At 33.3% G+C, this 18546-nt stretch overlaps 2 protein-coding genes across 7 annotated transcripts in view; one reads left to right on the top strand and one right to left on the bottom strand.

Moving 5' to 3' along the window:
* Positions 1-9574, bottom strand: part of LOC127870706 (adhesion G-protein coupled receptor G6-like) — a 33911-nt gene extending 24337 nt beyond the window's left edge. Inside the window, exons 1-6 of one of the 6 annotated variants that reach the window (XM_052413131.1) lie at positions 9434-9574; positions 4311-4398; positions 1862-2060; positions 1424-1495; positions 730-801; positions 210-281 (exon numbers count right to left, since the gene is read on the bottom strand). In XM_052413131.1, coding sequence (XP_052269091.1) covers positions 210-281; positions 730-801; positions 1424-1495; positions 1862-2043 — 398 coding nt within the window. In that variant the 5' untranslated portion in view covers positions 2044-2060; positions 4311-4398; positions 9434-9574. Of the gene's footprint in view, positions 1-209; positions 282-729; positions 802-1423; positions 1496-1861; positions 2061-4310; positions 4399-4862; positions 5062-9433 lie in introns of those variants that run through there. The other 5 variants (XM_052413129.1, XM_052413133.1, XM_052413134.1 and 2 more) reach the window with 5 other exon arrangements.
* The window catches only part of LOC127870708 (calcium-activated chloride channel regulator 1-like), a 55800-nt gene continuing 44208 nt past the window's right edge, over positions 6955-18546 (top strand). Inside the window, exons 1-13 of the mRNA XM_052413141.1 lie at positions 6955-7164; positions 7260-7533; positions 8018-8129; positions 9009-9177; positions 9599-9740; positions 10864-10970; positions 11672-11896; positions 12031-12327; positions 12502-12705; positions 13171-13441; positions 14180-14335; positions 14709-14927; positions 15109-15555. Of these exons, the coding sequence (XP_052269101.1) occupies positions 7033-7164; positions 7260-7533; positions 8018-8129; positions 9009-9177; positions 9599-9740; positions 10864-10970; positions 11672-11896; positions 12031-12327; positions 12502-12705; positions 13171-13441; positions 14180-14335; positions 14709-14927; positions 15109-15542 (2742 nt within the window). The 5' untranslated portion in view covers positions 6955-7032 and the 3' untranslated portion in view covers positions 15543-15555. The remainder of the gene's footprint in view (positions 7165-7259; positions 7534-8017; positions 8130-9008; positions 9178-9598; positions 9741-10863; positions 10971-11671; positions 11897-12030; positions 12328-12501; positions 12706-13170; positions 13442-14179; positions 14336-14708; positions 14928-15108; positions 15556-18546) is intronic.

Below are 18546 nucleotides of genomic sequence, written 5' to 3'. Positions count from 1 at the left end.
ACTGATAGCAAAGTAATTTATCTAGAACATTTGACCAGTTGCATTTAACGATATGATTAACAAGAGTTGTGAACCTGGGAAAAGAATTGAATTTCGTCAGTTTATTATCAAAAGTTTATATAGCAGTTTATATGAACCGACCAAACAGTATTTAGCCAGATTAATATGCAAATTGTGAGTGTTCGCAATGTATTAAATTTACCACGCACAGTGTTCTCAAAGATGTCAATTCTGTGAACATGTTTTGGGTGATGTTTTGTAGACGGTTATCTGATAAATCCCTGTAAATGCAAATACAGTTGGTAATGGAATACAATCATGTTTGTGGGTTTATCAGTATTTCAAATTACAGTTTGTAGCATAAATTTGAATGTAATTTTTTGTTTTGTATTTGTATTCAAAATAATAATTTATACATAAAACAATTAAAGGCTATTTTATTAATAGTACCTATAACGCGCTACCTTGTGATCTAACGTTTCCTAACGAATGAAATGCAATATTTGTTTATTGCATGTATCTTTTATTAAACGCAGACAAATAGTTCTAATATAATAAAATAAGCATAGGGCGTTCCATATAAATTATTCCGCGTATCAAACATAGCAAAAACAAATCACTTAAATTTCACTATTAGCCGACGCACTTCTTATTCTATTCTGATCTGATTGCATTAAAAAAAACACATACATATAACACATAATGTGAGTAAAATTCTATGAAACTTACAGTATCTGTAAATGTACAAGTTCTGCAAATGAATACGGTTCTATTTCAGAGATATTGTTGTTGTGCAAGTATCTGGAAACAAAACAAATATTTAAGTTAGAGTTGTGAAAATAGCCTGAAACTGAAACTGTACTCGTATATTTAAAAAGTATCGTTACTACAATATTGGCTCCAAACGGGAATTTACTCAATATACATGACAAAAATTCTTAACACTATTGCTTATTTGTGTGCGAATGACATATTGCGCACCTTTCCTTTCAAGTTTATGCATGGCATTACCCAACGAAAGCTATGAGCCGACTTTTTCATGATTATACAATCTTAACAATTCTCGCCGCTATTCAGAACTTTTATAAAACAATTAATCATCGAAAATATTTTGCCAATACCTTAACATAACCAAACATATATAATTTCCTCATCGCACTATAACGTATCATGTGGCAGTATTTTCATTCCTTTATAAGAATGAACCATGCAATGTTAGCAGTAAGTTTTCGTGTTACACATTTTTAGAATTATCGATACATGCGTTTCCACGTCGCATCAGAAATGAGTAATTTTGAAATTTCTCGGCGCGTTTAGTCCGCCAGTGCGCCATGCATTGTTTGGATGAATACTCGTTTTAGTTCTAAACATACGGACACAAGTTAAATGCACAAAAAACTCTTTGAAATCGACAATTACTTACAAGGCACGGAGGCTTCTGTGACCTTGAAATGATGTTTTGGAAACTGCTTTCAACAAGTTAAACGACAAGTCTCTGAAGAAGAAGAAATAATACACACATACCAAATATCAAAATCAACAATAAACAATATGCCTGTATCATGATCAATGTTCATTATGTGTTACAATGGTGCTTTACAAACGAGTTTCCCACAATTTTCCCTTATCTAATACTTACTCATTGCCAAATAAAATTGCAGCAACAATAACGATAATTTAAGTGAAGAGATAAATAAATAAATATATATATATATATATATATATATATATATATATATATATATATATATATATATATATATATATATATATATAAACGACGAAAAAGTAATAAGCAAACGCTACACGTTAAGCGAATCACTTGGATGAAAGCAACCTTAAAATTTAAGAAGCCGCTTACACTTCGATGGCAAAAGTGTCGAACTTTGGTATTACAACCAAACCTTCTGCACTGCAGTTGTAAACATTGATACCTATGTCACTGCAAGTGATTTTATTTGTGCTGACAGTCGTTATGGAGACGAATTGCAGGATAGTTAGAACGCTAGCAATGCGTTGTTTTGTTGACGATGTTGCTGGCATTTTGAGAATATATGTTTCTGAAATTAAATACCGAATTACTTCAACATTACTTATGAAATCAATGGAATATTACTCTATAAAGTGATACATTCGTACGACTTGATGAATAGTACATATTATTTACAATGTTAATGGGCGGATACAAGACTGAGTTAGAACAAAGATTTATGAATAAACGAAGATCAATAAATAAACATCAATGCAAGACAGCCGGAGATAATGTATCCTCTGGCAACACTCAGGTGTATTGGATAATAAAAGCTATCAATAGGGCCACAACAAATTGATCAGATGTTTGTCGAATTTGCCGTTCATAAAATAAGTAAAGTGAAATACAAATATGTGTATTATTTTCCATTTTGTCGGCATGGTCCATTTAGCCCGAAACCGATTTTTAAGCAGATCTGTTGCCTCTTGTATTTGTATTGGTTGGGCTTACATAGTTTACGACATAGACTGCTTTTTTTAAACAGGTAATTCCGGTACTACTAAGACACAGCATCTGATAAACTAAATGCGTTTGGCAGAAATGTTCAGCTATTATTTAGCTCTTTTAACTTTTCTCATACGCCTTGTGCTTGCCTATGATTGTATCGAAAATGTAATTAAATATTTTTTATTAAACTCGCTCGCCTTTTTTGTGGGGGGGGGGGGGGGGCGAATTCTATGATACAACTGGTTAATTTGTTGTGACATGAACAAAGATTGGAAACATCAATGCGAGACTACGGAATATAATATGCTAAATCGAGGCACTCCGTTAACTGGCATTACATTGGGTGACTAAAGTTTGCATGCTTGTTTTTAGTGTGAGCGTTAGCTCACGCTAATGCTACAGACCAAATTTTGCAAATCAGAATGCGCTTAACTGCGTAACTACGCTATGGAAAGACAACCACTGCCTGTTTCATTAAAATTAGCAGACGGCAAATTTATGCTAGAAGCGTCTGCTAGGAAAGATAACCACCACATCTGCCTGTTCACTGCAGTGGGTGTATATGACTAATAGTGTTTAACAGCTTGTAAGACGACAATGGCCAGTCTAGTGTTTATCATTGAAATCTGTACATATTGGCTCCTTTCAGGGAATACGGGGCTTAATGCATGTCAAATAAGATTAGCCTGTGTACACTGATTAGCCAGTGCAATGCGCACAAGCTAATTAAGGACGATATTTCTGATTTTATAATATTTTTCGTTTAAAGAGTCTCTGATACTGGGATGACAATTAATGCATATGCATTAAGCCCTGTTTTCCCAAAATTAAGCTTAAATTATAATTTTTTATTAATGATTAAAAAAAACACATCTGGACCTGTGCTTTAAGACACACTCTTTATAAATTTGAATGAGTTGTGTTCATTTAAAACTTGCAATATAAAAAGCTATAACATAATTTTTTAAACTGAGTTGCTTATAAACTTATACAACAGTGAACACCTACAGCGCCTTCTTGCTTGCAATGTTCTCTGTCTAGACTGATGTGTTCCGATATAAGATATCAAAATAATGTCTCAATTTTACAATACAAATCTACAACATAAAACAACTAAATTAATTTGATTTCACTAATTACTGATAATCAGTTCAAGTATAATACTGGTCTACAGTTTATATGTGTGCTAGAGGCAACACCTCATTCCGTCCAAAGGAGGCGATGTCCCCAGTGTGTATTAAAAGCATTAATTAGCATGCCCGGAACACCATATGTCTGCAAATATGTATATAAGATTGTCAAAATGATATTACATGCGTCACATTTTCATGACATGTAAAATGAAGAACAAGATCTAATTTAGTGTGAGGTGTATTACTCTAAAACCAACGCAGACAAACTTGGATTTATCCGTCACTAAATAACTGATAAAAACTTTTTTAAAGCGAACTTTTAATTAATGATCTTAAGTTTATGTTGTACTTTTTATATAAATCGTATGTCTTTTACATGTCCATCGACGACAGCTCAGCAGAAAAAATCCGATATTGCCCCCATTTATTGATGAATTGATGACCTTGTTAATCACGTGATTGAATTTTCGGGAGACGCGAACTCGAGATAACAACAGTCTTTGTTTATAAATAGATTGTCTGTTAAAAGAGCTATGCTTCACAAACCGTTGCTGGTTAGATGTATGATGTTAGGTGGCTCAATATGGACAAAAAAGCACTGTAACAACAAAGTACTGTCGAGCAAGTTCGATAAAAACAATAAATTATGGATAAACACACAGAAAATAAGACGTTACATAAAATGATAAGACACTCACGACAATCGTGTACTGAATTGGCCTAAATGTATGGGACCAATGTGCGCATTGGTGAAAAAGATGGCTCTCACACAACCTACGGCGAAACCTGAAATATTAAATATAAGACCTTATACCGGGCTTTGTTGCTGGTTAAGGCTGGCAGAGAAAATGAATAAGAGGTAATTCAAATTATACATAATTCATTACACAAGTACACATGTTTGTGTTACTAAAGAGCGTGCAGTTTGTATAAAGTCTAAATTTTGTATAATTACTAAAGTATTAGTTTGGGCTGACTGGTACCAGATTTGCTTTACACCATTTATCGTACGCAGGATCGTTATTATTTTTATTGGAACATGCAGTCTATAGTCCCTATCAAATAAAATTGAAATAAAAATAAACACATGTGTCAATGATTTGGCAGTATAAAACAGCTTTTTTTAAAGCCAATAACAAAACTGTTACATTTATTTACACTCGATACCTTGACCTGTACAAAACAAGATGGAACCACATGTGCTATGAAATATGCGTATTTAGTTGACATAAATGCGAAATTGTACTTACTATTAACTATATTAACGCCGTTCACTAGTGTTTCCGCCCTATGCAATTATGTCGCAGTTCACAATATTATACATACAATTTAAACTGCGGATTGTTCTTTGATTATCTGTATGTTTTAGCCTTGACATTTTAAAGTTTAAGATTGAAGATATCTCTCGACAAAAGTTCGCGTGTTGACTGTCATGTGCAGTTTGCTCAAATTTTAAAATTGCGATAAGCACTTCTAGGTAAACCTGCTCAATTTAATTTACAGGTCAGTAAACTCGGTAGACATATAATTAGATTATAGAACATGTTGAAACTAAACGTAGATACTTGGACAGATGTTGTTACCCAACTGTGATATTTGATCCAGCACGTTAATAATTTTACTTTTAACTATTCCGATTACACTAGGTTTTACTTTTTATAATTTGAACATTAATACACTTAAAATGACTCAACCGTCAGCATGGTACAAATATAGTCAAGGGCTTTAGCAAATAAATACAGTATACTATTTGCTGGTATTTTATAGTACCCTAGTTTTTTCTTGGGAAACATTTAAATTGCTTATTCAAAATGCACATTAATAGTTTCTAGTAGAATTTGTATACAAGTCGTATGCAAGAAATTATGTTTATATACACTTACATTTTACAAAAAAGTGGATTATCCCATTTAGTATATTCTGGAGATTTGTGTGTGTGTTTGCACTTTTGTCTTTTTATGAAAATAAAAACTTCGTTTGAGACATCACGATCATAATTGTAATAAAAATTACCTAATTAAATCACCTTATGTTATGCCACATTCGTGTTTATATCTGTTAATATATTGTACTAATTGATATCAAGAAAAACCTGTTTCATGAATAAGCATCCATTTATTGATGTCACAAAATAATTAGTAAAACGATTGTCGTACGCTCGTACTTCGGGGTTTAGAGTATTTAATCATGTGCTCTGTATACAGGACGTGAATTTCGGTGCTATATTGCAAGTTATTTAACAAGTGTTTACACAAGAAGATATGGATAAGAATGGCACAAAAAAATAAAGTACACACTTATAAATTAATTTCTAGTTTTAAGTCTACCTTCGTTTATATACTGCCCTTTCTATTTACTATAAACAGCGGGAACAAAAATAGAGCCATACTAAAAACGGTTGTAGATGTATCAGTAGTAATTTAAGATATCTGCATGTAGTCTAATGATGTAATTTGTATCAAAATATCAGTCACAGCCGTTTGCAATCTCGTCACATGTTGGAGATATATTAAGAAACCCTTTCACGCGTTGTTTTTTTATCGGAAAACAGTTATATCAAGGTAAACGTCAAATGTCTGTAACACGTTGATAGTCGTTAGTTATATCTACTGCACATAGTCGTATGTACAACTGCACAGTTTTCATTTTAATCTGGTCGAACCATAAGCTTAGATAATGAACTTTAAATAAAAGAAGAAAGCACCTGTGAATTCTTATACCATTAACTACAATAATTGGCCATTTAGTTTACCTTAAACAATACGGCTTTTAAAGTTATTTTGTTAATACAATACTTGATATCATTTTAAAGGGGCCTTTAACAGATTTTCATATTTTTTGAAAAAAAAAACACAAAAAAACACGGTAATATTTGAAATTGTTTAAAGCAATCATAAATAGAAAAGGATTAAATACAAAAAAATAATGGCTGCCCTGGGGTGGGACCCGGAATCGCTGTAAGCAAAATCGTTATCTCTACCACTATGTCATGCTGGCTTTTTAATTTGTATGTTAGCTTAAACGCTATGTCTGAATTACATGTGTTTGCTAAATTATTGATAAAAGCGTTAAAAAACTGTTACATGTATTTTTTTCCGATTTCCATTGATGTATATTAATAAACGGACGTAGATGTGTAACATTTTTATAAGCAACTAGTGTTATTATTTTTCTTGTAAATATGAACCCTTTTTAATTATATTACATTTATTTTGATATATTTCATGTTGCCAGAGTGTGAACAACTCTCTTAAAATGAACCAAATGTGCAGGCAGGACGATAAAGAGAGACCTTGAATTTATCGCTATGCAAACAACTGCGTTATCATTCTTAGTAAAATGCGCAAACGGGAATTGGGGTTATATAAACATTTGTTCCCATGGTTCTTCGTTCATATGATGTCTGACTGAAATACAAAAATGAAGTATTTATCATTGTTGTTCCTTTGTGGATGCTTAGGTATCAAATTGGTTGATCATAAATACGAAGACGTGTTTATTGTAATCCAGAAAACTGTCGGCGAAGACCCAACGCTCATACAAAAAATCAAGGTATCTTATTTCTCGTTAGTCGATACAAATACGTTTATTTATATACATTAAATAAAAAGTTTAAGGTAAAAAATGCATGACATTACTTTTTACAGGAAACATTCACGTTAGCGTCTAAATTGTTGTTCACCGCAACGAACAACCGAGTTTACTTTGGCAAGATCAGCATTATAATTCCAAAGGAGTGGACAACAGTTACAAACACTACTTCCATACCGTCCATACAGCTTAAGAACTATATAATGATAGATGAAGGCAAAATTAAAAATCCATTTGTGAAATCAACGGAATGTGGCAAAGAAGGCATATTCCTCTACTTACCCCCCTCTTTCTTGATGGAAAAGTCGGACACGGCGTACGGCAGGAAAGGTAATACATTTTTGTCGACAAAACGCGATTTTAAGTTTATAACGTATAACAAAACGTTGTTTCAAAATACGAAAAAAATGACAATCAAACATCATTCACTATTTCTGTACTGGAACAAGTAAGACTAGCCTTATGCAAGGAAGAATTAAATAGTTTATGACAATCTATTACATAGGAAGCAAAACAGGATTTCTTTCACAGGCACCTTACGCATGTATGCATATTTTTTTGTTTAAGTTTAATAAGTTTTCATCCGCTTTATTATAAAACGTTTTTGTATTTACGTGCATGTGTAGATCCAAAAACGCAATAACCCATTTTGTCAATATTTTCTAAACAATTACATCAACTGATGACTTGATAAAGCAAAAGATAATCTAGAAAAATGAAAATACTATATTTTGCTTAAAAGTGTGTTTATGCTACTTTATGAATATTAAAAATAAAATTTTAATTTAATAATTCACTTGATTATAATCTTTAGAAAAAGTGATTGTTCACGAATGGGGTCAGTTACGGTGGGGTCTATTCAGTGAATACCACCCTTCTCCTGACAAGAAGTTTTACCTTGATGAAGGGAGATGGAAACCCACTGTGTATGTACTGAAAATTGCGTTACTATTTATAATATATGTTGTAAAAGATAATCCGTGTATGCCTTTTACTTGGACGAGGGTAGATGGAAGCCCATGTACTGTATGTACATGTATGTACTCAATATTGCCTTGCCACTTTTAATCTTCGTTGAAAAAGAACATCCGTAATGCCATTTTTCTAATTGCATTTAGTGAGTTATTTTTATTTCCCTTTGCCAAAAAAAACACACGCGCTTTGCTATTTTCTTCAAGTGCTACATAAGATAACAACGGAAAACATTAACTTCTGTGTCAATCTAATTTTGTAAGGATGGCAAGTTGAAATTTTTTATTTACTTGTTAATTTTTACCTTATTGTGTAATTTGTTTTTAATATAACACATTATTATAATGATTCTGATCATGTAATTAGAAATTTAGACCATATCTCACATGTCTTAAAATGTCGGGCCGGTTAACTCATTTTGGTAGAGCGCAGAACTGTAAATCCGAACGTATTTGCACTTAGTACTGGTTACCCAGTCATCCCGGGAAAAGTGTGAACACAATCAAACAAACGAGCAAACATACTTAGTATATAGAATAAATAAGAATTGTTTCATATGGCTGGTTTTTACTTCATCGTAATTTAAATTCAATACGTAATTCATTTATTTGATCGATGTTAAAGTCATTTCAAAACAATACTGAAATACCTTTTAGGATTAAATATCCACAATACCAATGCCAACAATGAGCATTATTGTAAAACCAGAATTTGCATTTATTCATTACTTATAGTTATACCTGAATACAAAGAGCTGCTTTTATTAATTACAGATTGTAAATATATTACCAAATTAAGCATGGTACTATTAAATTTATGTATATAATTGTCAGTTGCACCGACCAAATACAAGGGCAAATTGGCAAAGGACCTGTGTGTTTAAGTGCGAAGGTCTGTGATCCAACAAGGAGTAGCGTAACAATGTCAGAAATGTGTTCATTTTGCCCGCACCTTCAACAGACAGCAAACGCTTCAATTATGGGATACCAGTACATCCCGTCCGTACGTCTGTTTTTTCATATTGTTTGCCAGTGCGTCAACCACTGATATATCAACTATGTATATACGCATTAACATTTAAAATTGTAAATGACTATTTGGATTTTGTGTTTTTTATGCAATAATTAACCTTTCCGCTATGACATTGCAGGTACAAAATTATTCCGTATTCTAATGTTTATTGTGGTATTAACACATGTAGAATTATAGAACTATGCTTAAATTACAATTATCATTAATTGTAACACTTTCCACTTACTTTTATGTTTGGTGCTATATGAAGCTTGTATTAAAACTCATGTAGACCCTTACAAATGTGTCAATTCTTCGCCTCATATATCCAGTGAGTGCAAACAATTACTTCACTCTTTATATGAAAGGCAACGTGTCATTCTCTATTCATTTACATAAATATGCAATGTAGGTGAACTTTTTCTGCGATAAAGATGACCCGTCCGTTCCAGCCTGGCAAAGACACAACAAGAAGGCGCCTACGAAACAAAATCTTCTCTGCAACGGGAAGAGCGCATGGGAAGTAATGAGAGAACACTCTGATTTCCGCACAGGTATGCATCGCCATGAACGCGAAAGGTTTTCATGGTAAACACCAGTATTACCAAATTATGTTCAATATCTATTATCGGTTTTAAATAAATTACACTGAGTATGTTTCATTCAAAAGACTCCAAATAAACATTTGTTCATGTAAACTGAAACAGTTGTTAAGTTTAATTTGTGTTTATCTTATCAAGAAATAGCAACTACTAGGCCTTTCTGATAATTTTAATACCATCCTTTACTGGAAACCTGTTCGTAAACTGGATCATACTGCTGTTTAATCTGTTTTGAATTTAAAACCGGCATTCACCAATTAAAGTATTCATAAATTCATAATTACAGTATATGCATTGTTTCAAATATTTAGATTGTAGTTCGGTGTTACTCGTGCCATCTTATCACGTTTAAGCACATTTTGAAGCAAGTCGACGTAATCGTGTTAAACGTGAACTATTTATAGCATTTCATAAATGTCTTCGATTAACAAGATAAACTGCGACAAAAATTGCCAATAAAGAATGTTATATCGTATCGTGGCAAGTCGCATTGCATCGTAACAAAGCGCGAAAACCCGTATTTTATCATTCATTAAAATTCTGGTAGAGAAAACATTCAGTTCGATTACGAAGCATATTGATCTAAGAAAATAACTAACGTAGGAATAACTAGCTCAAACTGTGAATACAATCGATAAACTCGTGATAGACAAATCATTATCTATCGTAACGTGACGATATTCGTGTTCCATTCGCTGTTATCATAGCATACATATGAGGCTAACAAAGCAGAACCGTAAGAGATTGCATCAGACCTTGATGATCCGAGGAGTGTCTTGGATATTAATAGTAAGGTCTAAAGTCTTCTTGATAAACACGTTCATGATCAACCTGATATAACCAAAATCGTGAAAGTTTAGTTTAGGTCGGAAGAATTTCATGAACTATAATGATACGCCACATGTGCCTACTTGTTGCGTTAATGACAGATCTCAAGTGAGTGAAACACCTTTAAAAGATAACCTAGTTATGAAACCATTGGAGATAATTTGTGAATGCCGGTCCATAGCTATATATTCCGAAGTACTGTTACAAAACTTAATATATTCCAGCAATAACACATATGTTCCTTCAGGTTCAACTCTACCAGAACAAACGAAAACGGAACCAATCTTTGAAGTATTACAAGAGACCAGTCCAATTAGAGTGTTTGTCTTGGACACCTCTGGCAGCATGAGCACAGTAATACAGAAGAGTGTTTAGCTATTTCGTGTAAACATCATGAATACCAAATTGTTCAGATATGTTTGGGCGTCGATTGATTTTCGAAAATATAATTTATGTAATAATATATACAAGGTTTACAATCTATTTAAGATACATACATCAAAGAATGAAACTTTTTCAAATATGGTCTAATAAAGATATAGTATGACTAATGCTAGATGGGAGTCAACCATCGTTTGTCTGTTTGCTATAAAACAAATTTAATTTAATATCAAATCTATTTAGTGCTCGCTCACATTTTATCCAAACATTGACGAAATTATATCCCATCTGATATATGCTTGCGTAAATTAACCGTGCTGACTTAAAAAAAAATAGCCATCCGAAAATGATGAATTAATAGAACACCAGTTAAGTGTTAAACTTAGATAAATTAATTTGTTCGGCATGAATATGAAACCACTCGTTAAGGCTGGTGGTTTATGTTTTGTAAGCATCGCTTAAATAACTTATGTGTATTTAACACTAACTGGTCTGCATATCAAATACTGCACAAATGCGTATTTATATAACAATTATAATTTAATTAATTATAACATATAAATGTAGAACAATTACATACAATAAATAACAGGAAGCATTATGTATATATACATAAATAAAATCCAGCCCAAACCAATCAAGGTATTATACTAAAATGTTTTGTTTTGTTTAAGGACGACAGAATCGGGAATCTACATAGAGCTGGAGCATACATAATTAATAGAGTTCTTGAAGAAAACAGCTGGTTAGGTGTCGTATGTTTCACCGATCACGCTCGGATTACAGCCGATATGACACATATTATCTCAGACTCAGAGAAGAAGAATTTGGTTGCTAGTCTACCAACGTCGGCGGATGGAGGCACTTGCATCGGATGTGGGATACACCGTGCGATTGAAGTAATGAGTGCTCTATCTAGGAAAATTAGAACATAAGACCACGCGTTCATATTTATACACAAATTTATTATAATGAACGGTAGTTATGCATATTAAGTATTACACTTTCTAAAATGACAAACATTCGTTTTCAGATGCTGAAAACCATGCCTAGAAAAACAGCTGAAAATGCAGAGATCATTCTTATGTCAGACGGAGAGGACCAAAACAATCAGATGTTGACGGATGCAAGCAGAGAGGCAATTGAATCAAAGGTTGTCATTCATACAGTGTCCATATCCCAGCAAGCAGACCCAAGAATGATTTCATTGGCCAGAGACACAGGAGGAAAGCACTACACTTATTTGGACAAAGGAGACATAAGCTTTTCGGCAATATTTTCTCAAGTTATTACAATAAGCGCTACTGATATGACATCAAAGCCTGAAACGGTTAGTCTGAAGTATATAATTTCTCTTTTAAACAATTAAACGTTTCATGTTTCAACCTTCATATGGCAATTGTACATATTTTATATGGTTACTTGTTCTTATTTAAATCACCAACTTGATAATAGTGGTTAGTACTTAATAGTAAAATTAGTATAGAATTAAATATATTTGCAGGTGTTGTTTAAAAGTGTCGACGAACAATCCTTCAACATTAACTTCAATGTCACATTGGAAACTGGCATGAACACAACTATTTCCGTCCTTACGAAGCTTAGGAATAGTGTTAACCTCACTCTGGAGATAACGGGGCAATCAGTCATGCGCTACCAATCGTTTTATGGAACATCGCTTACGTATCAGATACCAGAAACATTTAAGGTAATGTTATGACGATAAAAAAATATGAAAGATCTGCTATAATTAAGCAATGTTTTAAATGTATCAACATAATATCTATTGTTCACTTTAACTTCATACAAAGTGATGCACCATCGAAAAACAAACAAAAAACAATAAATCCAAATCGTTTTAAGTAAACAAATAACACACAAGAAAATATCAACACCGTGTAAAAATTATGTCTAAATAATAAGTCAACAAATAATTCTTGATTTTTTTGGTCATTTTTAGTTCAAGTGTTGCGTTGCATTTATAGGCACGTGTTATATAGGCACTCGGTATCTTGCCTTTATTCAAAAGACCATCGGATTCTGATGTTTATGGTGTTTTGCGAGAGTCAATTTTCCTATATTTTTCACTGAATGCGATTCATGTTTTTAGAAAAGGTTAATTATATTTACAATAAACACGTTATATTGCATTCATTGCATTTAATATGTTTAGGCCGGGCAGTACCAGGTAATTGTTACCTCTAGTAGGGTAACTAGCTGGGAGTACACCGTTAGCTCGTTGCAATCGGGCTCAAATCAAATCATGACAACAACACGCCTTTCAAAAACTACAATGGATTTCACAAATGCTGGAAGAGATATGCCTGTGGTTTATGCTGATGTCACAAAAGGCTTTGCACCCGTCACTAATGTGGAGGTGGTTGCGTTTGTAGAGGGGACAGATAACGTATTGTGCAACATAACACTTAGAGATAACGGACAAGGTAACGAATTTATGCCAAAATACACGTTATTGATATGAAAACTGTTTATATTTGATTTTGAAAAAATATTATCTGCTTAAGTGTGTTTTGATTGACATGCGACATGTTAGAACATATCTCACTTACGGTGCCACTATCTTTGTTTCTCTCCATGTTAACATAGGGTGCGAAAAAGAAAAACATTATTGACATTCACACGCTGTTAAAGAGCTATTATCTATTAAAGTAGAGATCGCTTCAAATTTATTGTGAAACCTTAAATAGCATGAATGATAAAACTTCGGTTTGATCGGGGATTTCTTTAAACAGAAATAAAATATGCGTCATATTATTTAATTAATCAATCGTTGAGTTTTCTAGTCAAAGCCCATGTATTTGTTAGAAAACCTTTCCTCGGATTTTTAAATATCACTAAGTATAGAGAAACACACTCAAGATATTCAAACAAGCCAAACTTCACTCCTGACACATAAATATGTTTAAACAAATTTGTTTGTTATGAAATAGCGTATTGCAAAATATATAAAGCATCCGTAACGCATTTTGTCTACTTTTATTAACGCATCGTTTGATAACATTCCACACGGGCTGAATTTCAAATGCCCCTCTTAAAAAAGGAGTATGATACCCGGGTTAGTTTTGTGTCACTTCTATTTGAGTTTTTATTAGAAAATGTGTTCTTAAATATTGAGTTTGTATGTATAATAAAGACACTCAGAGTGTTTTGTTGTTTACCAGAACCTGACATTGCTGTTGACGACGGAACATACTCTGCATTTATCCTGCCGAGTTGTATGGCAAGCAAAAGGCTGAACTTGCGTGTCGAAGTTTTTGGCAGGGAAGGCCAAGCAGGCGTTCAAAAGAAACTGACAGGGGCCATTGCAATCGAAGAACGTAAGTTAAACATGAACATGCAAAATCGTTGCCTACTACTAAATGTAGACTGTGCTAGTTTACAATGATACTGTGGTGATAATAATAATAATCAATATATAATGCATTTGAACATGTTTAAATGGCGCAAATTAAATTACATAAACATTCACATTCATTCAAATTTTCGCCGTTTGTTGTATAATATGGTAATAGTTATATTTTACTTTATAATGTAATCAATAATGCCTCACTTAGTATGGCACTCATGTTCACGTTTTGTGAATCTACAGACTGCGAGTAAAACACCGTTTAAAAAATAACACCTCGACCTTATGTTGAAATGAGATTTTGTATATGTCCCGCATTATGCAATCATCTTGTTTAATTTCAGCTGAGGTCGAATATGAAGTTCTGAAAGAGAGTTTTCAAAGGTTTTCTATTCCTGAACCACTGTTTGTTAAGAATCTACCAGCGGATCTGGACCTGCCTCCAGGTCGAATTACTGACCTGAGTGTCGTTGACATTAAGACGAGAAAATCACAAAATGGGGAAAGCAGGAATTTCACCATAGCCTGGACCGCTACCGGAAACGATATGAACGTGGGACAAGGTTTGTTATTCCGAAAGATTATTCCTTATTTCTTTCATACATTAAATTACTTATAGCCAAATGCATGTAAGATCGGTTATGTGAAATATTTGTTTGCTATTGATTGTTTTATGCAGCTGATGAGTGGAGTAATATACTTGAATTCGACCGTTATAATTGAGTTTGGATTTATGTGTTTCAGCAACGTCTTACGACATACGGATCGCCGAGGATATTGATACTATCATGTACAACTTTACAATGGCCGAGAAGTTCAGCCTTAACAACGATACCTTCGTTCCAAAGCCGTCTGGAACACCAGAAGCCATCAGGATTTCTGTAAATGCAGATGAAAGTTACACCGGCACTGCTTTTCTTGGGATCGTAGCTGTAGATAAAAACAACAATACTGGACAGGTTTCTAACGTGGTGTCCATCTTGGTTGCCAAGGGATTCCGTATTGAAGTCGAAGAAGTGAAGAATTACACAATTGGAATGTTCAACAATACAGTCGAAGATGAAACGGATATTGTTGACGAACATGTTTCATCTTCTGCATTCAACACGGCCTTAACCAATTCGATTGTTCTGATCAGCGCGTGTGTACATGCTTGCGTTCATTTTGGTAAAATGTAAGCTGAATTGTTGGGTTGTCGGAAAATTGCACACGTAGCTTCATACTATATTTATAATTGCTAATATATTCAAACTTTAATACACATTAATGTATATTTAATATTTTTTTATGCTTAATAACAGAATTTTCGGTTACGTTGTTTATATGATTCTGTGTTAATGGGTGTATACTAGAATGATCTTATTTCATTTGATATGGTGACTTTTTAATGCTATTTAAGTAGATCAACTTTTATTTATTTGCATTTCACAACAAAATTGAGCAGTCTTTATTGTTAAATGTTGTTGGATGCACTCTGAACATTATGAAAGATAAACAGAGATATAAAAATAAAACAAACTGTTGTATTTTTATATTAAGATGCGATTATCCAAGACATATTAAATTGTATTAACTTAATATGACTATCAAATATTATACTTTGATTTACGAGTTTTCTACATATTTATCAACAAAATGAACAATACACATTCTAAATAGACAATTATTGGACAAGGCTGGAAATTGCAATAACTTAAACTGCCCTCTTTATAATTTATGTATATATGCATGTATATTACAAAATGGAGTTTTTTAGTGGTTGATTAAATACAGAAACATATATGATTGCGTGTGTTCCTTTAAGCTGTGACACATAACAGTCATATTAATCAGATATATATGTTCCATATCAAATGACAGGTAGAAGCATATTTAATTGTTGCGGTTTTACCATACTCAATTTGAAACATTAAGCAAAGACTGTTAACAGTTTGTGAAGACTTAAAACAACAGCAGAAATGGAGGACCTAAAGCAAACCGATGCATTGAGACTACTCTAAATGTGCATAAATTTCGTCTACTTTTTAACGATTCATCGGGCAGATTCCAAATGTTAGACGTGTTGGTTTGTACGTTAATATCATGTTTAATTACCGTCATCCCACCCATATATATATGTCAATGTGCAAGTGCAAACTTAGGGAAAATGAAGGAATCATCCGTGCGCAGATGCACTATCACACTGGTCTGTATATGAAACATTATACAGATATTTCAAAGAATTCCGGTTTCAAGTATTTCAATGAATTTAAAAAATGTCCTTATAACGTGCCCATTTTTGGATGCTATTTCTAAACACAAGTTTAGAAAGTAAAGTTTATGCCCGATAATTGTCAAACATATTATAGTTTGCTAACAGCTCATTCAAGTTGCCAAAATCCTTCCTCATGTATTTTGTATCAAAACAAAGCACCACCTTACCAACATAAAAATAGCACATTTAATGTTCATGAGTCATGTAAATAATATGCTTTACCTTAGGTAACATACAAACAAATATTACGTTTAATTCAATACACGGCCTTAAAACATCACAACTAAACATGATATCATACACATATATTGAAGCAGCAAACAATCCGATAAGCAGAAATGAAAAAAACAGTTTGTTTGAATTCCGCGACTAAGTCTAATGAAGAGACGGGATGAAGGTTGGAATTCCTTCCATAATTTATCATTTTTATAGAAGATTGAATAATTTAAGTGTTTGTTTAGATACTGAGCAATCAAAGTATCTTGTTCTGATACATTATCAAAACACTGTAATAATTAGCTTGCACTGATATGCCAAATTAAAACCAAATGTAAACGCTGCTAACTGTTCAATCGGTAGGCGAAAGTAATTGTTAATCAAAGTACTGACAGTACTGGTGTGACGATGCTTTTGAAGAGGATGGATATAAAAGCATTAATTTAAGTTTATCTACATCACTTTGGGTACGAATAAAAATTTGGGTACGAAAAAAAAATTGGATACGAAAAAAAAATTGGGTACGAAAAAAATTGGGTACGAAAAACAATGGGTACGACAATTTTTGGGAACGAAAACAAATTTGGGGAGGGGGGTACAGGGAAGTGTAGTACCCGTGGGGAACTTGACCCAATCAGCGAAACTGGGAGGCGGGTTACATTCTCGATCAAATCTAAAAAATAACTACATTTGGGGTTTTCCCAGCGTCACAGCGTTTGAAGTGCCACCTAGCAGTTTCGTGTCTGGTTCCTGTCTAGAACCTCTCGATAAATTTGAAAGAGGACGGGAACCAAGCTGCCTTTACCTGTATCAATGATGATCAGCGAGGTATGCCGATTGAGAAATTTAGCTAACTCGATCGGACTGGCTCGGTCCTTTGCATAGGTCGCCATTGTGAAGAATTTTTTCATGGTATGATAACTTAGACGAGCTGCTTCGCTGAAGCAGCATCGTCAAAAAATTAATCTAATTAGCTATTAGCATCAAGAATAAGTGCGGTTGTCATGCTAAAATTAGCATTTGGCAAAACAAACATGGCACATGTTTAACCCGTTGTTAGTGTCCCAAAGAATCTTCATATCTTTTTCAAAAAGCACGGCTATATGATCGATTGCATTAACATGATACTTTTGACTAATATTTTGCCTTTTTTGCGTTTTGCGGAAATGCTCAATAAAGATGGAACCATTTTTGTTCTGTCGCCTCAAATGTATCGATAACGGAATAAAAATAATTTTAGTTTCAGTGCGCTCGTTCCAATTTTGTTGTGGATGAATAATAACTATGTAAATGTCTTCTAAAGCATACCTTCATATTTAATAAATATTATAGTGAAATGGTGAATTGATAAGAGTTCTTATTTTGATTTCGTAAATGCGCTTTGTACTACTACTAGAGACTAGCAGGTTTTTGATTGTCAAAGCTACGCACGTTTATTTCGTTCCAAAGTCACCAGCCAAATACTTTTTAAGCGCATGTAAGAACTATAAACAAGAGGGCCAAGATGGCCCTAGATCGCTCACCTGATAGGAGTCGGTTCATTCAATCTTTACCAAATGTCAAACTTGACCTAGATATTGTCCAGACAAACATCCTGGTCAAGTTTTATCATTATTTCATCTGCTAGTCATGATCAATGTACCTATGAAGTTTCATGATCCTAGGCGTAAGCATTCTTGAGTTATCATCCGGAAACCATTTCTCTAAGTTGA

This window comes from Dreissena polymorpha, chromosome 3, assembly GCF_020536995.1.
Source record: "Dreissena polymorpha isolate Duluth1 chromosome 3, UMN_Dpol_1.0, whole genome shotgun sequence".
NCBI lineage: Eukaryota > Metazoa > Mollusca > Bivalvia > Myida > Dreissenidae > Dreissena > Dreissena polymorpha.
This window is presented reverse-complemented; position numbering and strand designations above follow the sequence as displayed.